Source organism: Hylobates moloch, unplaced genomic scaffold, assembly GCF_009828535.3.
Source record: "Hylobates moloch isolate HMO894 unplaced genomic scaffold, HMol_V3 SCAFFOLD_7, whole genome shotgun sequence".
Lineage (NCBI taxonomy): Eukaryota > Metazoa > Chordata > Mammalia > Primates > Hylobatidae > Hylobates > Hylobates moloch.
Genome location: NW_026652282.1, coordinates 126504688 through 126526641, shown reverse-complemented (window position 1 = coordinate 126526641; position 21954 = coordinate 126504688). Strand labels below are relative to the sequence as shown.

Below are 21954 nucleotides of genomic sequence, written 5' to 3'. Positions count from 1 at the left end.
TTCCCCTTATTTAACTGTTCATTGCATCACAAACCAATAACTAATATCCCAATTTTCTTGGGAGGTGATATGAATGGGTTGTTGGACTTTATTCTTTGACATGCTTTTTAAAAAAGCATGGAATCGTGGAGCTGGCAAGGCCTAGTAGATGTCATCTGTATACAGAGTGCTCAATCTCAAGTTCTTTATGAGTGGTCTCAGACTTTAGTTCTTCATACTTCATTTGCTACTATTTGTGTTTGGAGATGTCTTGTGAAGGCCATAGCCTGTGCTGGTCCTTCAGACTGAAAACTTGGGAAGCATTAAGAGTGCTCTTGAGATAAGGAAGGAAAAAGCACCTTGAAAAAAAATGAAGATTGTGATATCCAAGAGGGCAACAACTAGGTCTGTACCGCTCCTGAAGTGGCTTCATGGTCCAGCATAGCACTCCTTTATCTGAAATGAAAGTTGAAAGTGCACTGCAGAGCATAGGGTTCCAATGCAGAGCCATCACTCAGTCACAGCACTGTAATTGATTTTTTTTTAAGATACAACCTTAAACTCCAGTCTTGGAAATAAGATAGAATGTTATATCTGTATATGTAATACAAATTGACATTTAAAGGAGCTTATTTGGTTTGGATTTGGTTTAAAACAAAGTTTTCCTGCTTATTGAACAGATATGTATTGGAAGCTACCTTTAAAATCTGGTTTTGACTGTTTATTTTTAGTTCCAAAAGTATAGTTACTACTAATATGGGCTACTTTAATGTGGCTTTATATGGAACTCTGTGAAGGTAAAATTGTAGAATAAAAATATATTACTTGCATGAGAGCTTAAAATGTCAGTCATTTAGGAAGAGAGCGTCTGTATTTTAATGACATGTTTGACAATGTTGAGATTATATTTGATAGCAGGTACTCTTTAGAAAAGTTGTTTGAATAAAATAGTTTTATAATTAAAAAAAAATATCAGGGCCGGATGTGGTGGCTTGACACCTGTAATCCTGGCACTTTGGGAGGCCGAGGCAGGCAGATCACCTGAGGTCAGGAGTTCGAGACCAGTCTGGCCAACATGGAGAAACCCCATCTCTACTAAACGTAGAAAAAATTAGCTGGGCGTGGTGGTGCATTCCTGTAGTCCCAGCCACTCAGGAGGCTGAGGCACGAGAATCCCTTGAACCCAGGAGGCGGAGGTTGCAGTGAGCCGAGATCATGCCACTACACTCCAGCCTGGGCCACAGAGTGAGACTATGTCTCAAAAACTAAATAAAATAAAATAAATTTAAAAAAATTTAAAAATACCTCAGAAACCAGTGAAAGTAGATGGACCATAATAGATGTTAAATACCTCAGAACCCAGTGAAAGTAGATGGATCATAGTAGATGTTGTGCAAGGCAAGGTTTGATTTTTTTTTTTCCTTTTTATAAAATGAATTTTGGCTCTGTCTTCTCCTTAGCGCTAGTTGCTTTATCTTGTCTTTACATTCATGGCTATGATGGAAATATTTTCAGGTGTTCTTAAACCAGATATATCAAATTACCATATAAAACAAAGCAATTTTGTAATAATTTAGATTAATTGCCCTTTTAGGTAAGTGAATCTTCTCCCTTAATTGAGTGGAAGATTTCTTGCTAATTAACATGACTTTCTTTGAAGACTGAACTGTCATACTTCTCCTTTGCCCCCAGGACATGAGAAACCTGAGGTTCGCTTTGAAACAGGAAGGCCACAGCAGAAGAGATATGTTTGAGATCCTCACGAGATACGCGTTTCCCCTGGCTCACAGTCTGGTAAATTCCAGCGCTCTCCTCAGCGTGGGAAGGTTCTCAGTGCCTCCTCTGTGAAAACTGCCTGCAAACTGGGATCCTCTTTCTTTTAATGTCTGTGTTGTTTTTCCCAGTGTGATTGTGTCTGCAGAGGTGTTTATTAAATAATTTCATCATTTCCAGAGGGAATAGGTCTCTCCCCTGTCAGTCAACTTTGGAGCTAATGAGCAATGAGTGTCAGGCTTTTGTGGCTCCAGTTGTAAATGGGAGCAAAGTCTCTGAGCCTAAATGCCATTTGAACAAATACAGGTGTGTGGTGTAGGTACTGCACCAATAGCTGAATAGGGGCAGTTTTATTTTTGAAAAGAATAACCTTTCAAATGTCATTTGATAGCATTTAGTATGTAATTGGCAGGACCAATTTATTATGCATTTAATTAGTTGTAATCTATGACTTAGTCCAAAGGTGATTCAGTATATGTACCTAAAACTTTTCCTTCCTCTTCACCAAACTACTGGAGTAACCTTACTCTTACTGCATGACTGAAATAAGCCTTTCTATGAGTTTTGCTCTTAGAACAATCTTTCTTTATATCCTGCCTCGGCCTTGCCTCCTGTTTTACTGCCGTGCCTTACTTGAATCTTCTAACCCCTGTCCTCCTCCTCAGTTTGACTTGAACTTAGGTGCAAATACCTGCTAAGGGGAGAGTGAAAAAATAATTATTTACAACATATACCGTATAAATGCCTTTATCTTAAGTATAAGATGATCATATTGCAGACTAAACTGAAGGTGATGGAACGGACCCTTAAGTAGAAGAGGCATGTGTTGAACGCAGATGAAAATGTAATGCTTGGGAACAAATGTGCTGATCTCATAATTGAATCTATTTTCAGCCTTTTCTAAGTTTCTGATTAAATATGTGATTTTTAAAAATATGTCTATATTAGAGTTTTTAATTCTATTAGGATAAAAAGAGAGTCTGATGGGAACACATCTTCTTAATTATTATGAAAGTGAGAATGTGAGTCTAATTGATGAAAGTTCAATTAGGAAATGTGTTCTGTCTTGATTTATGCATATCTGGCCCTAAATTATCAGAAATTGACAGAATGGCAGGTTTGAAGGAGCTGAAGCCCCAGTCTGTCTCCTGCAAGATCTTGCTTCATCAGACATCCCCTTTCTCTGGTATCTTCTCTTTCTTCTAGGGTGTACTCCCCTAAAAAAGTCAAGTGCTGGACCAGCTTTCCCCTTATACTACTGTCCCATCCTTCACTTCATTGCCAAACTTCTGGAAAGAATATTCTAGCCTATCCTCATCTCCAGTGCATTCATTCCTCCAACCCATTCCAGTATGGAGCTCATTACTGGCCAAATCTAGTGGCTCATTTCCATCTCATTCTGTTTGATCTCTTCCCCAGCATTCAACAATTTTGACCACTGTCTTCTTGAAACTCTTGGTTTCTGTATTCCTGCACCATCTTGATTGTTCCTTTCCAGTCTCCACTACCTCTGTCTTTTCCTTAAATGTAAATATGTCTTCACTCTCATCCCTCTTCTCATCTTATTAACTTTGCCTTGATGGTTTCATTTCGTTTAAAGTTGTCACTGCTATGTAGATGACTTCTAAATCTAACCCTGATATTGTCCTTGAGTGAGTCCGATGAGTCTAACCCTCAAATTCTTTCCTCTGGGAGTCTGAGAATCACAAGCTCATCTGGCGCCGTGGCTCACGCCTGTAATCCCAGCACTTTGGGAGGCCGAGGAGGATGGATCACTTGAGGTCAGGAGTTCGAGACCATCCTGGCCAACATGGTGAAACCCTGTCCTACTAAAAATATAAAAAAATTAGCTGGGTGTAGTGCTGGGCATCTGTAATCCCAGCTACTCAGGAGTCTGAGGCAGGACAATCGCTTGAACCCAGGAGGCAGAGGTTGCAGTGAGCTGAGATCATGCCATTGTACTCCAGCCTGGGCGATAAAAGCAAAGCTCCATCTCAAAAAAAAAAAAAAAAAAGACTCACAAACTTCTTGTTGCCCTAACCTCTTTGCAGTTCATGAAACCTACCTTTCATCCTATATGTCCCGCAAGTTTGAGGATCCCCAGTTGTTTAGGTTTGATAACTTGAAGTCAGCTTTTCAATTCCGCGCCCCCCCCCCTCCCCGTTATTCCTCCCATAGGCACATCAATTCTGAATCCTGTAAGTTCTACTTAGTAGCAACACCCAGCTATTTCCTCTCGTTTCTACTTATGCTTCCTACCTTAATCCATGCTTCCAAACTGGCTTCCCTTCTTTCAGTTTCTTCCCCTTCCAGCTAATCCTACACAATGCTGCCAGTTGTTGTTTGTTTTGTTTTTAAATATGATCATGTTACTGTATCACCCTCTACCCCTCAAAAAACAAACCCCCAGTTACTTTTCATAGCTTGTGCCCTACACTGCAGCTGCACAGGGCTGCCCTATGCTCTTCTGGCACACACAATACTTTCTTGGTTCAGATTTTGCTATCCCCTTTACCTGCAGTCCCCTCGTCTCTTGCATACCCATCTTCCACACACTTAGCCTTCAACATCTTAATCTGTCCTCTGTCCTTTTCCAGGCCATATGTGTGTGCCCCCAGTGAGAGTTCATCTTACCTCTCAATTGTTAGTCTTTGCAAGTTCCTCTATGAGAGCACTTATCTCAGTGTGCTTTATGGAATAATTTTGTCATAACTATCTCCTACCTCCCCCTACCACTGCCTGATAAATTATGAGCTTATCAAGGCAGGGATCAGCCTTTATTTCTCTCTCTACTGTCAGCACAGTGACACCTGCATGGGAGTTTTGTAATGATGGGTTTCTTCTTCAACTCGGGTTAGTAGAAAGGAAGGAAAAATCACTATATGGAAACAAATGAGATGGATGTTTCTGAATATTACAAATCGAACACCAAAACCTAGAAATCTCTGTTGCTGTTATTGGAGTCATCCACAGAGGGCTTGATTTCTCAAGTCTGGTACTTGACCATATTTTTCATACCTGTGCTGAGATTCCCTGCTTCTTGTTTTAGGAAGTCAATAAAGTAGCAAACTGCCAAAAAAAAAAAAAAAAAAAAAGTCAACTGAATTGCTCATATGAAGTTTTGGAAGGTGACATTATCTTAGGTTTTAATCACTGAAATTCATCCTTAAAAAAAGTTTGCCAGTCACCAATACAATGCAAGATACAGATTGAAACAGATCAGCCCTTGACCCTGCTTTTGGAATAACAGTCCCTGATACTCAAGTCCACATGTGCAACTGTTTCATCAGTCAAATTCATTTCATGTCTTGTGTTGGGTGGTGTCAGGATGCAGTGGGGGCAGTCAAGGATTAAGTAGTGTGTAGGATGAATGATACCTAGTCCCACTGAGGGATGTGACAGTCAAACAGTAGTGATATGACAAATATGTTTAGCCCCAACATAAGATAGTATACATTCATTTGTGCAAGAGAAACGCAAAGGAAATCCACTGGGGACTCATAGGAAGAAGAGACCACATCTAACCAAAATTGGAAAAGCCTACATGGAATTGATAGTTGTTAGTGTAGGGCCTTGAAGAATGGATTGAATTTCCAGTGAAGGACTTCTGAGGTCTGGGGCTTGAGTGATGAGGGTGGGGCATTGTCCACAGAGTAGGGAAGTCAGAAAAAGATTTTATTTGCAGAAACAGGTGGAAGAAAGGGGAAGGGGGAGGAACAATGAGTTCTGTTTTGGACACATAGCATTTCATGTATTTTGACAGAATTGACAGCAAGCCGCTGAAGGCCTGCCCCTCAGAAAAGAGTCTAGAGATGCAGATTTGGAATAGTGGTTCTTAAGCCATTTGAAGTTATGGGCTCCTTTGAGAATACGATGTAAATTATCATTTCTCTTCCCCTCAAACATGCAGTCGTGTACAAAATCTTACCTAAAATTTTAGAGGACTTCTGGCCCCTCTGAAGCCCGTTTGTAGGGCCCTGGTAAAGTAATCCTGGTATGTAATAAAAAAGTCCCGACCCAGAATCTTGGGAGAGGCCATCTTTAGGGAGTGAAGATAGGAAAGGAGCCGGAAAACGGAACGGTTACAGAGGCGAGGGAAGAGCCTGGAAAGGATTAACAGGATGTCATGGGTGTCAATGCTGGGAGAGCTGGAGAGATGGATCACAAGCTCCCTGGGGACCTGACCCTAACTGTGACCTGGTTAAAGTCGGGACCTCCTTCTATTATCTTTGCAACTCTAGTGCCTAGTCCAGTGCCTGGCATACGTTTTTGTTTTTTGGGTTTTTTTTTTTTTGTTTTTTTTTTTTGTTTTTTTTTTTTTTTTGAGGAAGTCTCGCTCTTTCACCCAGGCTGGAGTGCAGTGGCGTGATCTCTGCTCACTGCAGGCTCCACCCCCTGGGGTTCACGCCATTCTCCTGCCTCAGCCTCCCGAGTAGCTGGGACTACAGGCGCCCGCCAGTGTGCCTGGCTAATTTTTTGTATTTTTAGTAGAGACGGGGTTTCACCATGTTAGCCAGGATGGTCTCGATCTCCTGACCTCGTGATCCGCCCGCCTTGGCCTCCCAAAGTGCTGGGATTACAGGCGTGAGCCACCGTGCCCGGCCGTTTTTTGTTTGTTTGTTTGTTTGTTTGTTTTTGTTTTTTTTTTTTGAGCTTTTATAAATCTCAGAAAATGATCTCAGGGTGAAGGGGACAAACACCAGTTTGCAAGTGTTTAAAGGAAGCATAGTTGGTTTAAAAAAGAGTAGCAGGCATGTTGAGGGAAGAAAGTTTTTACCTTAGAATTTGAAAAAGGAAAATGAATATATTTGTGGAAAGAAATCTTGCCTCTTTTCAAGGCAAGAGAGAGAAGGGATCTTTTCTTGAGCAGGATCCTGAAGAAGGCAGAGGGGGATGGGATCCAGCCCAGTTTGTGGGGCAGTTTGGGAGAGGAGAAGGGACCATTATTTCTCTGAGACAGGAGGGGAAGAAAAGTTTCCAAACTGTCACAGTGGGGAATGTGGGAGTGTGCCAAAAAGGGCTTTCCTAGGAGGTAACATAAGCCTGATTGCCTTGAACAATACAAAGGACCCCTGCTCGAAAAAGATCACTTTGTTAATATTATTGGAACTGTTCAGCCAGCTGCAGATTATCTTAGTGATTTTTATTGGCATTTGAAGTCAGAAGTGAACGTGCTGTTGCATCTATGAAATGGTGTCTGGAGGCCAAGCAAGCTGGGTCCTGACTCCAGCCAGGTCATGAATACACCGTGAGTGGGCTTTTCCATTTCAGACCACCCCTTTGGCTCTCTCTGGCCTCCTGTCCCATTAGTATTTTCACCACTCAGTGTTTTCAAGTCATGACTTAACACTTTGAATTGAACTTGAGCTGTTCAGCAACACAGAGTTCACCCCAAACCGTTAACTTCATTGTTTCTGTGTTATGTCAATCTGGTAAGATGCGCACTTTTTTTTAGTAACATTTCTATTTTGGCCAAAAATAGAAATTTATTCATTTATTTTCTTTTTTAAAATCTATTTGCTTTGCTTTTCAAACACTAGAAATTGTACTTAATTCTCAAATTGCATGCAGCTCAATACTAGTTCTAGGTAAATGATATATTTTAATAAATGTCAGTGTTTCTGATAGTATGGCGATTTTTTTAAGGCAGAAATCAAAATCATCATGTATAACTAAACAGAGCCTGATAGTGCTACAGAAAGATAAAGAGTTTGATTGTTGGGGTGATATGTTCAATGGCGAAGTTGTTCTTTTATTGATTTTCTTTATTGTTTGCTCATTTTTTATTCAGATGGGATAATCAGAGATAATACACATATTAGATGAGAGTTTTTTAAACTGTCAATCCTAACCTACTAGTGAGTCATAAAATCAATTCACTAGGTTGCAGCCAGCATTTTTAAATAGAATAGAATAAGAGCATAACACATAATATGGGTAAGTGTGGCTACGTGAGACATTTCTCTCTGGTGTATGTGTGTATTGGGTCATGGTGTTGAAGTGCATTGCTTACTGTTAATCGTGGTCCAAAAAGTTTGAAAAACACCATTTTAGGTAATGGTAGAATATGTAGAATAACCTGCACTTTAAGTTATTGTAGGCGTTAATATAGTCACTTAAATCTACCTTTATAGCAATAGGCGCACGTGGATTTTCTTGAATTTTAAGTGAAGGTTTAGAGTTTATGAATAAACTCGTGGGATATAGACTCACATAAAGGAAGTCTAGGGCTAGAAGAAATGAAGCCTGAGACCCGGGTGCCAGGCTCATAGCAGCCACTGATGGGGAGACCCTGTGAGGGGACATGTTTGCAGAGCCTTTCTGGTGTGTGGTAACAAGCATGTGCCATTGGAGTCCAGTGGTCTGTGTCTGAATCCAGCTCAGTCACTTACCTGCTTGGTGACCTTGGAAGTCACACAATGTTTATGTGCTTCTGTGTTCTTATCTGTAATGGAGATAATAACAGTCTCTACCCCGTTGGGGTTTTGTGAGGATTAAATGTAAAGTGCTTACGACGCTGCCTGGCACGCAGTAAGTACCCAATAAATGTCAGTTCTGTTCTTAGGGTGCCGTTTTCCCAGCAGGTGTAGAGAATAAGGATGATTACCCAGCACGCTTTTGCCCAAGACTATTAATAAGGTAATCTTGATAACATGTGGGGCACTTTAAGCTCTTTCAAAGAAAGATGCTATATATAGATTAGTATTCTTATTAACAAACCATTGGTTGTACCTTGAGAAAGGACTCTTTGAAAAAAGTCAGAGCATGATATCCAGAAAGCATCTGACCTAGAAGGGTGAGATATGGGGGGCAGCGATATATATGAAAAGAATTCTTCAGAAATGGTTTTCCATGTTTTTCTTTCCATCTTTTGACCCTGCTCAGGCTTACTGCTTTTAGGGAAACATGGCTCATTCAGGTTTATGTTTCTGCACTTGCCACTTTTCTTTGACATTCTGCATTAAGCTCTTTAGCATCACAATATTTCTGTTATTCTATGAACTGATTAGCAGTCATATAGTTGCGAAATTTTTGTTTTCGTGTGTGTGGTGGGAGATATTTGACCTTCTTATGTCAGTCAGAAAAGACATAAGTGAGGTAACTTGCTCTTGGTAACTCTAATTTCAGGAGAGAAGCAGCTGGGTTGCACGGCCTTTACTGTGGAGACCAGCAGCCTTCTGAGGACTGCTGGCGTAGTACATTAGGTTGCATGCAAAGGATGGAAGCAAGGTCTTCCAGACAGCAGCATCTTTGTGAGCAGGGCTCATCAGCATTTGCAGGTGTTTGTTACAGCTGCCTTTGGTTTTCATAGTCTTTGCTGCTTATTTCTTTTTGCCTAGCTTTGGTGAACCACATCAAGCCCTGCCGTATGGCTTAAACACTACCATATCTACCCCGTGTCCTCTCTTGCTCTACTCCAATTGTGCTTACTTGTAAAAAGATTTTCATAAAAGTAGAGTGCGTTATGGAGGTATATATCTTTTATGATCATCTGAACGACAGGTATAAATGATCCTATGAATGGAGAATTAACATAGGATTTTTTTTTGGTTTTTTTTTTGTTTTTTGAGATGGAGTCTTGCTCTGTCACCCAGGCTGGAGTGCAGTGGCATGATCTCGGCTTACTGCAACCTCCGCCTCCCTAGTTCAAGCTGTTCTCCTGCCTCAGCCTCCTGAGTAGCTGGGTCTACAGGTGCTCACCACCACGCCCGACTAATTTTTGTATTTTTAGTAGAGACGGGGTTTCACCATGTTAAGATGGTCTCAATCTCTTGACTTTGTGATCCGCCCGCCTCAGCCTCCCAAAGTGGTGGGATTACAGACGTGAGCCACGGCGTCCAGCCAACATAGGATGTTTTATTTTGTGCCTCAGAAATGTGGAAATTTTTATAAATTGCTTTGCAATTTTAAACGAGGCTTAAATTTAGTGGACCCTTACTTTCTGGGCTGATATGGAATTAATAGATAAAAAGAAACAACTCATTTTCAGAGGGACACTGAAATGAAGTACACACACACATGCTTTTAGCCTAGATGTGGCCTAATGACTAAAAGTTATGTCTTAGTTATCTGTTTCCTTTTGGGGCAGGACTTTTTTTTCTTGAATCAACAGTAAACTTGGCAAATTGACACACTAGTTATGCTTTTAAGTCTCCTTCCTTCCTGCCTCCTCTAAGACTTGGTCCTCTATTCTCGTTGATCTCTCTGTCTCCACCACCTTCTCCCTCTCAGCCTTGAAATGTGCTTGGTTCTTCTCCCTATTGCCTGTGCTCTGGAACTGACATTTCACCTGGCCTCCTGTAGCATTGCTGTCCATGGTCAGAAGCGTAGAATTCCCCGCCCGCATCTATTCACTCCATAACTCATTGCAATCAGTCTTCTAGCCCGCTCACTGGAGTGGAATGATTCTTCTGAAAATGACCCAAGGCCCTACAAGTTAGAAAACTTGGTAGTCTGTTAGACCATATGCCTTTCAACTGCACCATCGTTTGACTCTCAGCTATCCCACCCCTTCCTTTCAAAGTGCTGCTTTTAAAATACTGAGTAGATACAAGAGGATATTTATAAAATATGTATAAAATCTAAAGAATGCTGATTGATGGAACTTTCCTTTGTGTCTCCTGAGATGTAAGCTGGGTAATTTCTTCAGTTTTATCTTCTACTTCGGCTGTGCCTGATCTGAGTTTTTGTTTGCTAAAATTTCCATTGTTATGTTTTTTTAATTATAAAAGTTCTATTTGATTGTTTTTTCAGATCTGTTTGGCCATTATTTATAATTTCTTCTGTGCTCAGATTTCTCATCCTCTTTTTGACTTCTGAAAGCACATTAAATATAATTTATAATATGCATCTGATGATTACAATACCCGAAGTCTTTGTGGCCTTTTTCTACCACAGGTGTGTGTGTTTGCTGGCTCATGGCACTTTGTTTCTGATGTGGGTGTGTCTTGTGATTATTGCCTGCAAATTCCTATTCCTTGGAAGTTTATCTGTGGGAATACTCTGAGCATATGACTGAAGGCAATTTTACCAAGAGAGGGTTTGTGTTTCTTTCTGCCAGGCATCTTGAAGCACAACTGGTTTGGGACGCTTATGAATTAAATTCTCAGGTTGGATGTTTTTGGGACCATCCAAGTTTTGTGAGTTTGGTCCACATACTACTTAAGGGCTGACTTGTGACTACAAATTTCTAGTGGGGGATGGTGGTAGGGATTTGTTTCCTCCCTTGCTTGGCACCAATAATCTAGACAGGAAGGTTCTCTTGAAGTCCCCAGGTGGTCCTTTCCCATTCATCCTTCCCCTGAGTGTAGCACTTGGGAGGTTTCCTCATTTTGGTTTGGCCAGGTCTTCAGGCCCTACCTCCTGTGCCCCAAGAGGCCATGAAAACCAGTTCTGGAAGTGGCCTGAAAGTGAAAGCCGGTGTGTTCCTCTTGCTGTCTGCATTCCTGTTTGCAGTTAGTTTTTGACTTCTGAGTAAAAAAGTCTCTGTTATATCCAGCATTTTTAGGTGTTTTCAGCAGAAGTCCCGTTATGGCATATAGACAATCACATTTGCAGACACCTCTCCCTCTTTTTTGAAACCTAACTTTCCCCATAGCTTCTGAGATCTCTGCCTCTCACTTCTTTTCTGGCTCCTCTGCATCCTTCTACCATCTAGACATGGGTTTTCTACAAAAGTCTGTCCTTCTTGCTCTGAATTATGCCCTGGGCAAACTCATGTCCACGAACAGTGCCTTTCTAAGCATGGCTTCCAAATCTATAGCTTTATATTTCCCTGTAGCTGTTACAGAACTTCAAGCAACACCAAAAGGTCTGTTTAAAATGACTCTCATATGCCCCAGAAACCCACTCCTCTGTGTTCCTAGTTACTCTTAATGATATCATCGTCCTCTTGGTTCATTCAAATGTGAACATTCGAAATCAAGGCCATCAGAGGTTTTCATTTCTTCCTTTTCTTGTTTTCTTTTCTTTTCTTTTCTTTTCTTTCTTTCTTTCTTTCTTTCTTTCTTTCTTTCTTTCTTTCTTTTCTTTTCTTTTCTTTTCTTTTCTTTTCTGACAGGGTCTTGCTCTGTCACCCGGGGTGGAGTGCAATGATGTGATCACAGCTCACTGCAGCCTTGACCTCTTGGACTCAAGCAGTCTTCCCACCTCAGCTTCCTGAGTAGCTGGGACCACAGGTGCATGACTCTACACCTGGCTAATTTATTTTTCTTTTCTTTTAGATGGTGTCTCACTGTGTTGCCCAGGCTGATTTCAAGCTCTTGGCTTCAAGAAGTCCTACTGCCTCTGCCCCCTAAAGTGCTGGGATTACAGGCATGAGCCACCATACCTGGCCCCTGATTCGTAGCATGTACTAAATCCAGGGGATTCTGCCTCCCCAGCCTGACTTAGTTCATATCTTCATCTCCTCCCTTCTAAACTGTTGGAACATTGTTTGAGGTAGAAAGACCTCCATTCTGTCTCCTATCCCTTGCCCCCAAACTTCAGCCAGTTCCTCCCTCTCTGTCGGTGCGAAGGCAGATCTCTGTCTCTTTCACAGTATGGCCCACCTCTCTCCGTTTTTTGTTATCTGTCTTCACTCAATGGAGTTGTGTGTAGACTGAGATGTTCGCCAGTGGCCATGTATTCTCTGAGTTTGGCTGCCATTTGTGCCTTTTTGTTCTCGTCTTGTCCAGAGTTGTCTTATCCTTCCAGGGTAGTTCAGATACCAACAACGTCCCTCCAAGCCCCATCTGTCAAGAAGTAAGCTGGGCATTCCCTGGGCCTCACAGTACTTTCTCTCTCCCACCTGTGGCACTTGCTGCTTTCCTCTCTATGTGCCCTCCTCATCTCTCTCCTTTGGATGACTTCCAACTCCTTAAAGACAGAGGTTGTGTCTTCCTTGCCTTTTTCTCCACTTCATACCTTGTTCATAGTAGAGCCTCAGTAAATGTTTATCGAGTGAATACACTAACGTAAATAGAGCGAATTAATCGGAATCAGTAGCAACCAGTAGCATCAGTGAGAATATTCTGCTTTTTAGAAAGGTCATTTATTCAATAAGTATTTACTTTTTAATTTAAGTTGTAAATAGGTAATATATGTTCATGATTGACAATTCAGGAACTGTAAAAGGGTATACAGAAAAAATATCTCCCTCCCAGCACACTTCAGCTACCTCATTGCCCTCCTCATAGACAACCAAGGTTTCAGTTTATTGCGTCTCCATCCATTGATAGTTTAGGCCTATACACTTAACTGATTCACATTCCTTCTCCCTTAACCCTAATGGTAGAGAGCTATATACACTGTCATGTATCTGTTTCCATCCACCAATAGACATTGCCCAGTGAATGTGCTTCTCCACCCTATGATCTTCATTCAATGTACTACCTTAATTCCTCATTGCCATATATGGTAACGTAACACAGGTTTGAGGGATTAGGACATGGACATCTTTGGGAAGACATTCTTCTTATTATTATTTTTTTAAACAAGAGTCTTGCTCTGTTGCCCAGGCTGGAGTGCAGTGGCGCGATCTCAGCTCACTGCAACCTCCGCCTCCTGGGTTCAAGCGATTTTCGTGCCTCAGCCTCCCAAGTAGCTGAGATTATAGGTGTGGGCCACCACACCCGGCTAATTTTTGTATTTTTAGTAGAGATGGGGTTTCACCATGTTGGCCAGGCTGATCTTGAACCCCTGACCTCAGAGGTGATCTGCCCTCCTGGGCCTCCCAACATGCTGGGATTACAGGCGTGAGCCCCAGCCCTGGCTGGGAGGTCTTTATTCTGCTTACCATAGCAACCCATAGCAAGATCAGTATGTTTTCTGATCTTTTAATCTTTTTCAATCTAATAGGTGAAAATGTAGCTTCCAGTTTTATTTTGCATTTATCCTGTTTGGGTAAAATTGAATATCTTTAGGTTTGAGCTATTTGTATTTGCATTTCTCCATTCTCTGTATATTCTACCTATTTTTTGTTTGGATGTTTGGTCTTTTTCTTGTTAGTTGTAGGTACTTTTTATGTAATAGCTATAGTGATGTTTAATATGAGTGACTAATATTTTTCCTGTATGTTTTTTGACTTTATGATGGATTTTGCTACGGAGAATTGTTTTCTATTTATTTGGTAGCATTTGAGAGTCTGTGTTGAGGGGCTCTAAAACCACCCCCACGTGTGGTGATTCGATAAGAGGACTCACCGGACTCAGCATATGATTGTAGTCACAGATATGGCTTATTACAGCACAAGGATACAAAACAAAACCAGCAAAGAGAAAAGGCACATAGGTTCAAATTCGGGGGAAACCAGGCACAGGCTTCCAGAGTTCTTGTCCAGTGGAATCAAACAGGATGCACTTAATTCCTCCAGCAATGAGTTGTGCAGCACATATGAGATGCTGCCCACCTGGGAAGCTCACTGGAGACTTTGTGTCCACAGTGTTTATTGGGGTTGGCCATGTAAGCACCCACTGCCTAGCACAAGCAAAATTCCAGGCTTCCAGAAGAAAAGCAGGAGTTCAGTGTAAACCACATTGTTTATACAAACAGTTTGGGCACAGTGAACCAATCTTACCAGTGAGGGAATGGTGAGAACTCTGCTGAAATCCAGATTACCAAGTGTCTGGCAAGGCCAACCGTGTATGCAGGCCTTTCTAAGGAGAGCAGCCTCAGGCCTGCCATGTTAATTCTTCTGCATACTTTTCTGTTATAGCTTCTGAGCCTTCTATCCCAATTAGGAAAATCTTCCCTACTCAGACTTATAAGGAATTATCTCAGCCAGGCATGGTGAGTCACACCTTGCAATCCCAGCACTTTGGGAAGTCGAGGCAGGCAGATCACATGAGGTCAGGGATTCGAGACCAGCCTGGCCAACATGGCGAAACCCTGTCTCTACTAAAAATACAAAAATTAGCTGGGTGTGGTGGCGCATGCCTGTAATTCCAGCTACTCACGAGGCTGAGGCACGAGAATTGCTTGAACCTGGGAGGCAGAGTTTGTAGTGAGCCGAGATTGCTCCACTGCACTCCACCCGGGGCGACAGAGTGAGTGAGACTCCATCTCCAAAAAAAAAAATAAATAAAAAATAAAATAAATTATCTCATATTCCTCTAGTAATTTGGTTTCTTCCTTAAGATTTCAGTATTTCATCTATTTGGAATTTATTTGGAGTTAAAGTATAAGATATGAATCCAACTGTTTCTTGCCCTCTTGTTGCAATATCGTTTGTTGACTAGTTTGCTGATTTGAAGTGCTGTCCTTATCTCACACTGAATTCCTCTGCATGTTTGATTTTATTTCTAAGAGGTTCTCGTTGCATTAATTATTCTATTCATGCACCAGGTGTGCTCTTTTAACTATTGAAGCTTTATAAGATGTTGCACTGTATGGTAGAACGAGCCTCCCCTTGTTCCTCTTCTTTTTCTTTTCCTTTCTATTGTTGCTTAAGCAATTACAGAATGCTACATTATGGCTGTGCTCAGGGATCTAGAGCTGATACCCACTTCCTGTTCCCAAGGAGTGCTGTTTTCCTGGGTAATGCAAACAAACAGATGCATATGATACAGTGGTGCACAGGATGTCACAGGAGCACAAAGCAGGGCTTCCTAGAGGAGTCAGATTCTGCAAGCTGAGTAGGAGCATTTGTCAGGCAGAAATTGGCATGCCATACTGAAGGAACAGTCTGTGCGCATGCAAAGAGGCCGCACAGACGCAGGCTGAACTCACATGCAGTTTGGTGTCCGGGAGCACAGCGTGCATGTGGGGGTACCAACAGGAGATAGTGCTGGGGGCAGAGGAGGCTGGGCCAAAGATTGCAGAGCCTAACATTCCCCACTCAGAACGTCTGCTTTTTATCTGAAGGTGAAGGGAGCCATTTAATGGTTTTAAGCAGGAACGTGGCATGATTAAATTTCCATTTCAAAAAGATTGCTGGGCTGCAGTGTGTGCAGAGTAGATGGAGGGGACGGGAGTGGAGGAGAGAGGAAAACCATTACTGGGGATTTTTGCTAGTCACCCCAGTCCTTGATGATGAGGGCTTGAAATGGGGCAATGGACAGGGACTCCAGATGATGCTTTTGAGAAAGATTCAGATGGTAAAATCAGTAGAATTTGGTGGTTGACTGAATGTAGCTTTTTTTTTTTTAAATGGTAGATGGAAGCTTTTTAAAAAGATGAGTGTCTTTAATTTCAGAAATCAAATTCGAAAAAAAAAAAAGCTAGCTTCAATTCCTGTTCAAACGTTGCAAAATTTAATCCAGAAAGAAGCAGTTGGGCCAGATGTGATGGCTCACGCCTGTAATCCAAGCACTTTGAAAGGCCAAGGGGGGTAGATTGCCTGAGCTCAGGAGTTCAAGGCCAGCCTGGGCAATGTGGTGAAACCCTGTCTCTACTAAAATACAAAAAAAAAAAAATTAGCCGGGCATGGTGATGTGTGCCTGTAGTCCCAGCTACTCTGGAGGCTGAGGCACGAGAATTGCTTGAACTCAGGAGGCGGAGGTTGCAGTGAGCCAAGATGGCACCACTGCACTCCAGCCTGGGCGATAGAGCCAGGACTCTGTCTCAAAAACAAAAAGAAGCAGTTAGTAAGTGGTTCCCTGAAGTTTTAAGTTTAGGTATTTGGAGACATAGGTCATTAAGAGTCATCTTCCTGAAAAATCACATTCATCAGTTGTGCCATTGCGTGCTGTTAACATCATTTGAAAACACTTTTAAATGTTCATAGTTTATCAATTTATTCCCCTGATTATGAGCTGGAGAGGGCCTATGACAGTGACAGACAGCTGTCCGTCCTCAAAGGAAACTCAAGAATTAACATTTATAGATTCCACTTAAATAAAAAATCCAATCTAGATGTTTTAAGGAAATCAGTGCATCTTTATATAGGTGCCATTTAAAAATAATGGCTAATTAAGTGAAAGCTAAAATCTGTTGTCATTTCAGAGTCTTTACCCCCACAAGTTACAATGATAAATGTAGCTAAATTAAAATGACAAGTTATATTCCCTATGTCAGAGCTGTTTTTATCCCTGGTGTGAAATCAGAGAGTTTCATCTCAAGTTTGTCCTTTAACATTTTTCAAATGTTACATTGTGCTATTTTTAATCCAGAAACAATGCACATGATTGCTTTAAAAAAAAAAAAAAGTCTCCATGTACAGTATCTCTTGACTAGTAGGGATCCAGTGAATTGTGAATTGATGAAATGCCCAAATACTAATATAGAGCAAAATTAAGGAAGATGTGACTTGCTCACTTGAGGAAGGTGAGGGTGGCCATTTGAGAGTATCTTCTGTCAGTTTCCTGATTTTGATATTGTGCTAAAAGTTATACAAGATGTTAACACCTGGAGAGGCTGGCTGAAGATTTACTTCTTGTGCATCTATAATTATTTCAAAATAATCTAAAACAAACTAAAGTAGCTCCCCAACAGCTTGACCACACAGAATCCTTAGGCTACATTCCTGAGAGTTCTGGTACATCCCACATGGCCCTTCTAGGACCAAGGAGGTAGAAAGTCACCCCCTAGAGATTCTGATTCAGTAGGGGTGAGGCAGGGCACAGGGCATGGTTTAGCATCTGGAAAAAGCAGCCCACTTCACCCCCGATTCTGAGGCAGAGCCGTAGATAAGGACCACACCCTAGAAGAAAGCCACGTAGGACTTGCTGAAGCATCAACTGAAAGGTGATGCTCAGCAAAACATCTTCTCTGTCCTAAGACTTTGCTCAATTGGGACTGAATCGTTCTTGAATTTTCCATAGTCAATGAAGTCAGTACTTGGACGTGTTCACTGAGTAAGCTTTATCATTACCCATTTAGCAAACAAGACGCTCTGCTTGATGGTTATAATGGAAAATACTTGAGAGCCAGCTCTCTCCATGTGATTTAGAGTTCCCAAATTAAGGGTCAAAACTGACCCAAGGTTATATTTAAGAATAATAGTTGAAAGTGTCAACACATTAATAAAGTGCTAAAGAATACATTGTCTGGAAGAGAAAGTAAATGACAGCTAAAAACCTCAAGACGTATAACCTATTCACTTTAGGTTTTAACAATTTTGAAATAGCTTTAATTAGGCTTGTAACAAGTTACCACTTGTAGGGAATTTTATACTTTTTGATGATGAGGTACAGATGAATGTGTTTTGTTATTGCTTTATTTTTGTTTTTGTAATAATCCAACTTTATGTTACTCTGAGAGCCTATATTCTCTTAATCTTTAAGAAAAAAAGAAAATATATCTGAAAAGTAAGTCCTCTTACTTTCAAGTTTAGAAAATGGTATTGGCTCTTTCAGACTGCTCCCTTCAATTGAGCCAAGTAGCTTATGGAAAACTTAGTTTTTAAATAAAAACACCACATAAACACTACCTAATAATGCTTTTTGAAAAATGTTTTTCTGTGTTTGTAAGCTAATTTATTTGAATGGTGAAAATATTGGTTTAAGCACCCAGTCTTTTGTACCCTAAGCTCCAATTTAATATTAGATGTGTGGCTATGTGCTTCATGAGGAGAAATATTTGGCTGTTGTGCGATTCATAATTCTTCCTGAAATATCTGGGGTCCAAGCCTGGCTCTTAGCATCAACAGTAAACTGGGAGTTGTTTTGTCACCAGTTCTAATAGACATGTTTCGGGTTAAAGGATACCAGTTAGTTGACTCACTCTGGATATTAGAATGTGAAGTATCGTCATAGAAGTGATCTCATGAGAGAGGCCATCTGATGTGTAGTTGCCATGGGGACATTGTCTCAGTCTCATACTGATGACAAAAAATTTTGATGTTGCTTCTGTTCAGGTTCTTTTATAAAACATATTAAGGAAGTTATGTAGATAATTTTTGTTTAGGCCGTATAGCTTTGATCTTCTGATAACAATTTTATAAACTTAGAAATTTTCATGTAAGATACAGGAATACTGGAAGCAAAAAAAAGAAGGTGCTTTAACATTAGGGATTGAAAAAATAGTAATTTAGGTTGAAAATGCTGCTTGAAAGTTAATAGTGATAGCATTACTACACATGATGATTTTTTCTGGAAGGAAAGCTTTATCTGGGCCTTCAATTTAGGAATTTTTCTCTTTGGTTTTTAAAAGCTGCCATATTCACTTGAGCTTCATGGGAAAGATGCAAATAACTAAAACAAATGAACAAAAACCATGTTGAGGTCAGGAACTTATTTCAAGAAAGCAAGTTCTAGGTTTTCTTCTAAAGTGACATTAGAGCCTTAGGTCTCAAACCATCTACAACCATGTTAACAGTACATCACTCAAATCATTCAACAATCCTGAATGTTTACCTGTGCCAAGTACTGACCAGTGCAGTATCAGATGTTCACAGTAATGATATATTGTCGAGAGAATGCTTAGGCATGTCCCATATATTCTGTTTATGATAAATGAGTGCACCAAACATTTTAGTGCTATTTTCGCCCAAAGTCCCTCTGTCTTTAAGTTAAACTTAACAGAAATCACATATTTTCCCTAGTGGTACTGAATAATTAAGCATTGCTGTGGATTCAGTGTCAGGTTAAAGCCTCAGTGCATCGCTTAGCTTGGTCAGCATCATTACCAGTGTGTGCTTATCATGCCAGCCATCTAGAATAAACAGCACTCGGGCCTAGCGCTGCCATAGTTGAGACCTGCAGAGTGTGCTGCATGCCTGGGAAAGTTTGAGAAGACATTCTGGAGAGCATGTTCTTGGGCAGTTTTCACCTTAAACCTCTTGCCATTCACGTGCAGAAAACTGTTGCTGCTGAAAGATGCTTTTCCAGAAATACACTGTGTTGTAGGGGAGGGAACACTGGTGTTCAAAGTGATTAGTCTGATGACAGAGGAAAACAGATGGGGAGGGAGCTACATAGAGGAAAAGTGCCCAGACGCAGCGCCTCCAGAGAAGATGGTTGTACAGGGGCTGTGTGGGCCTTCGTGTCTTCATTCGGTCAGCGAGCCTGTGTTCTGCCTACCTCTGACCAGGCGCCATTGTAGTTACTGGGGATAAAGGATAGGAATGAAGCAAGTGTGTACTTTCATGGAGCCCATGTTCTAGGGGCGGGGATAGTATATATGTACAGTGAACAAGTACATATGTAATATGTCAAATGGTCATAAGTGATAGAGAAAATCAGATGGGAATAAGGGAGTGCTGTTGTGAGGGTAACATGTTTTTATGTAGGGTGTCAGAGAAGGTCTTAACTGATTAAGATTATTGGATCAGAGATGTGAGAGAAGTAAGAAGCCATGAGGTAAATGAATTCCAGGCAGATGGAATAGTAGCCGCAAAGGCCCTGAGAGTGGCATGTGCTTGGTGCCTTTAGGGAGTGGCACAGGAGGCAGGTGTGACTTACGTGGAGCGAGTGAGTCTGAGAGCAGAGATGTGGCGGGGGAGATGGGCAGATGGCAGACAGCTGCATAAACCATTGGAAGGACTTCCACCTTTACTCCTCACAAAGTGGAAAGCTACGGGAGGATTTGGGCAAGGAAAGGACTTCATCTGACCTATGACACTGTCACTCTGACTTGAGAAGTACAAAGATGAAAGCAGGGGAGCAGTTAGGTTTTTGTAATCAACCAAGTAAGAGATGATGGAGGCTTGGACCAGGGTGGTAGCCATGTGGTGATAAAGATGAATCCAAGGTTTTCAGCTCAATCAGCTGGAAGTCATGTACTGAAATGGGGAGACTGTGGGAAGAGCAGGACTGGGTAGGGGGAGCCAAGGGTGTTTGGCTTTGGATATGTTAACTTGAGAGTTCTCCAGATGCCTCTTAGGCAGTCTGGTGGGGTGGTAGAGTGGACACTTGGATAGCCAAGTCTGGAATTCAGAGGGGATGCTGGAGAATGATAGGTCCTTACTAGTCACTAGAGTATGGATGGTATTTGAAGCTATCAAATGTATCAACAGCATGTCGAGGGTGAGTATATATAGAGAAGAGGTGAGAGATCTGAGTCCTGCCATTTCACAGAAACCAGGGCATTGATTCAGAATTCACAGAGAACAGTTAGCTCAGAGTTTTCTTAATATCCTATCTTTTTAAAAAATAAACACGTCATTGTTCCCTTTTGAGACAGTTGCACCGTTTAACAATAATTCCTGAATTTTATTTTTCTTCCTTTCCTTCTTTTTCGTGGCTTGTACCTGATCAATTGCTAATACTGTTTAAAATTGATAGGCACTTTTTGGTCTGGTAATCTGATTTCTTTGTGGAACATCATTAAAAGAACAATTGAGAGATTTATAGCCATAGAAAATTGAGGCTTCTTTCTATTACTCAAGATAGAAGTTAGCATAAGTCTGATCTGAGTTTTCCACTGGATTTTTTTTTTTTTGTTATAAGTCTTGGTTTGGGTTGTAATTTCATGGTCGGCAAATCTGGTGAAATTTATTTTGCGAGAAATCAAAGGATGTACTATAATAGTAGACTATTCCTTCACACTGAACTTTATTTATTTTTTGCCTTTTCTAGCCATTATTTGCATTTTTAAATGAAGAAAAGTTTAACGTGGATGGATGGACAGTTTACAATCCAGTGGAAGAATACAGGAGGCAGGTAAGTTGTTAGATGCTATTGTCTGGTATGTGATGAACCTGAAACATGCATTATGACAGTATGTCATCAGCCATGCTTTCTGAAAATCAGCGACATCCTTGCTAAATATCTTTTCAATGGTGGTGATATTATCCACATTTTGTACAATATATCTCATTCTATTACTGTATAACTTATAAGCTCATTCCATTGCCATATGCAAGCTGCATCGAAGACTGGATCACTAAATTCTATTTCCTTTCCTATATGAAGAGCATCAATTTTGTGTTTATGAAATGAGTTAAATACTTAGGATTTAGAAACGTCAAACATTTTAGAAGTTACACTTTAGGACTTGATGTTGCTATGTATATGCATGTTTGGGAGCTTAACTATTATTTGCAGTTAGATTTAAATTATATTAATTTCAGTTTGCAGATTCAAATGAATTAGAACTGTTTTCCTGTAGTGATGTCTTTTTCAAGGAAGCTTTGATAAGTGTACATTATAATTGCCTTTACTGCTCTCTTATATGAATGTCACCTACATGCATGTTTATTTGCTATAATAAAGGCAAGAGGCTTGGTCTCATATTGCTGTTCAGGAACAAAAGTCTCTTGCAGTATTTTTGTTAAGGGAATTTTGTGCATAATATGTAACAAGAGCCACAGTTTGACCTCTGGTATAACCAAATCTGTAGACA

The 21954-nt window shown here is 40.8% G+C and overlaps 1 protein-coding gene across 9 annotated transcripts in view; it reads left to right on the top strand.

The window, feature by feature from the left end:
- MTM1 (myotubularin 1) overlaps positions 1-21954 on the top strand; it is a 125568-nt gene that overhangs the window by 70608 nt on the left and 33006 nt on the right. For all 9 annotated transcript variants that reach the window (XM_058441594.1, XM_058441598.1, XM_032757788.2 and 6 more), the window contains 2 exons: positions 1672-1773; positions 21189-21272. In XM_058441594.1, coding sequence (XP_058297577.1) covers positions 1672-1773; positions 21189-21272 — 186 coding nt within the window. The remainder of the gene's footprint in view (positions 1-1671; positions 1774-21188; positions 21273-21954) is intronic.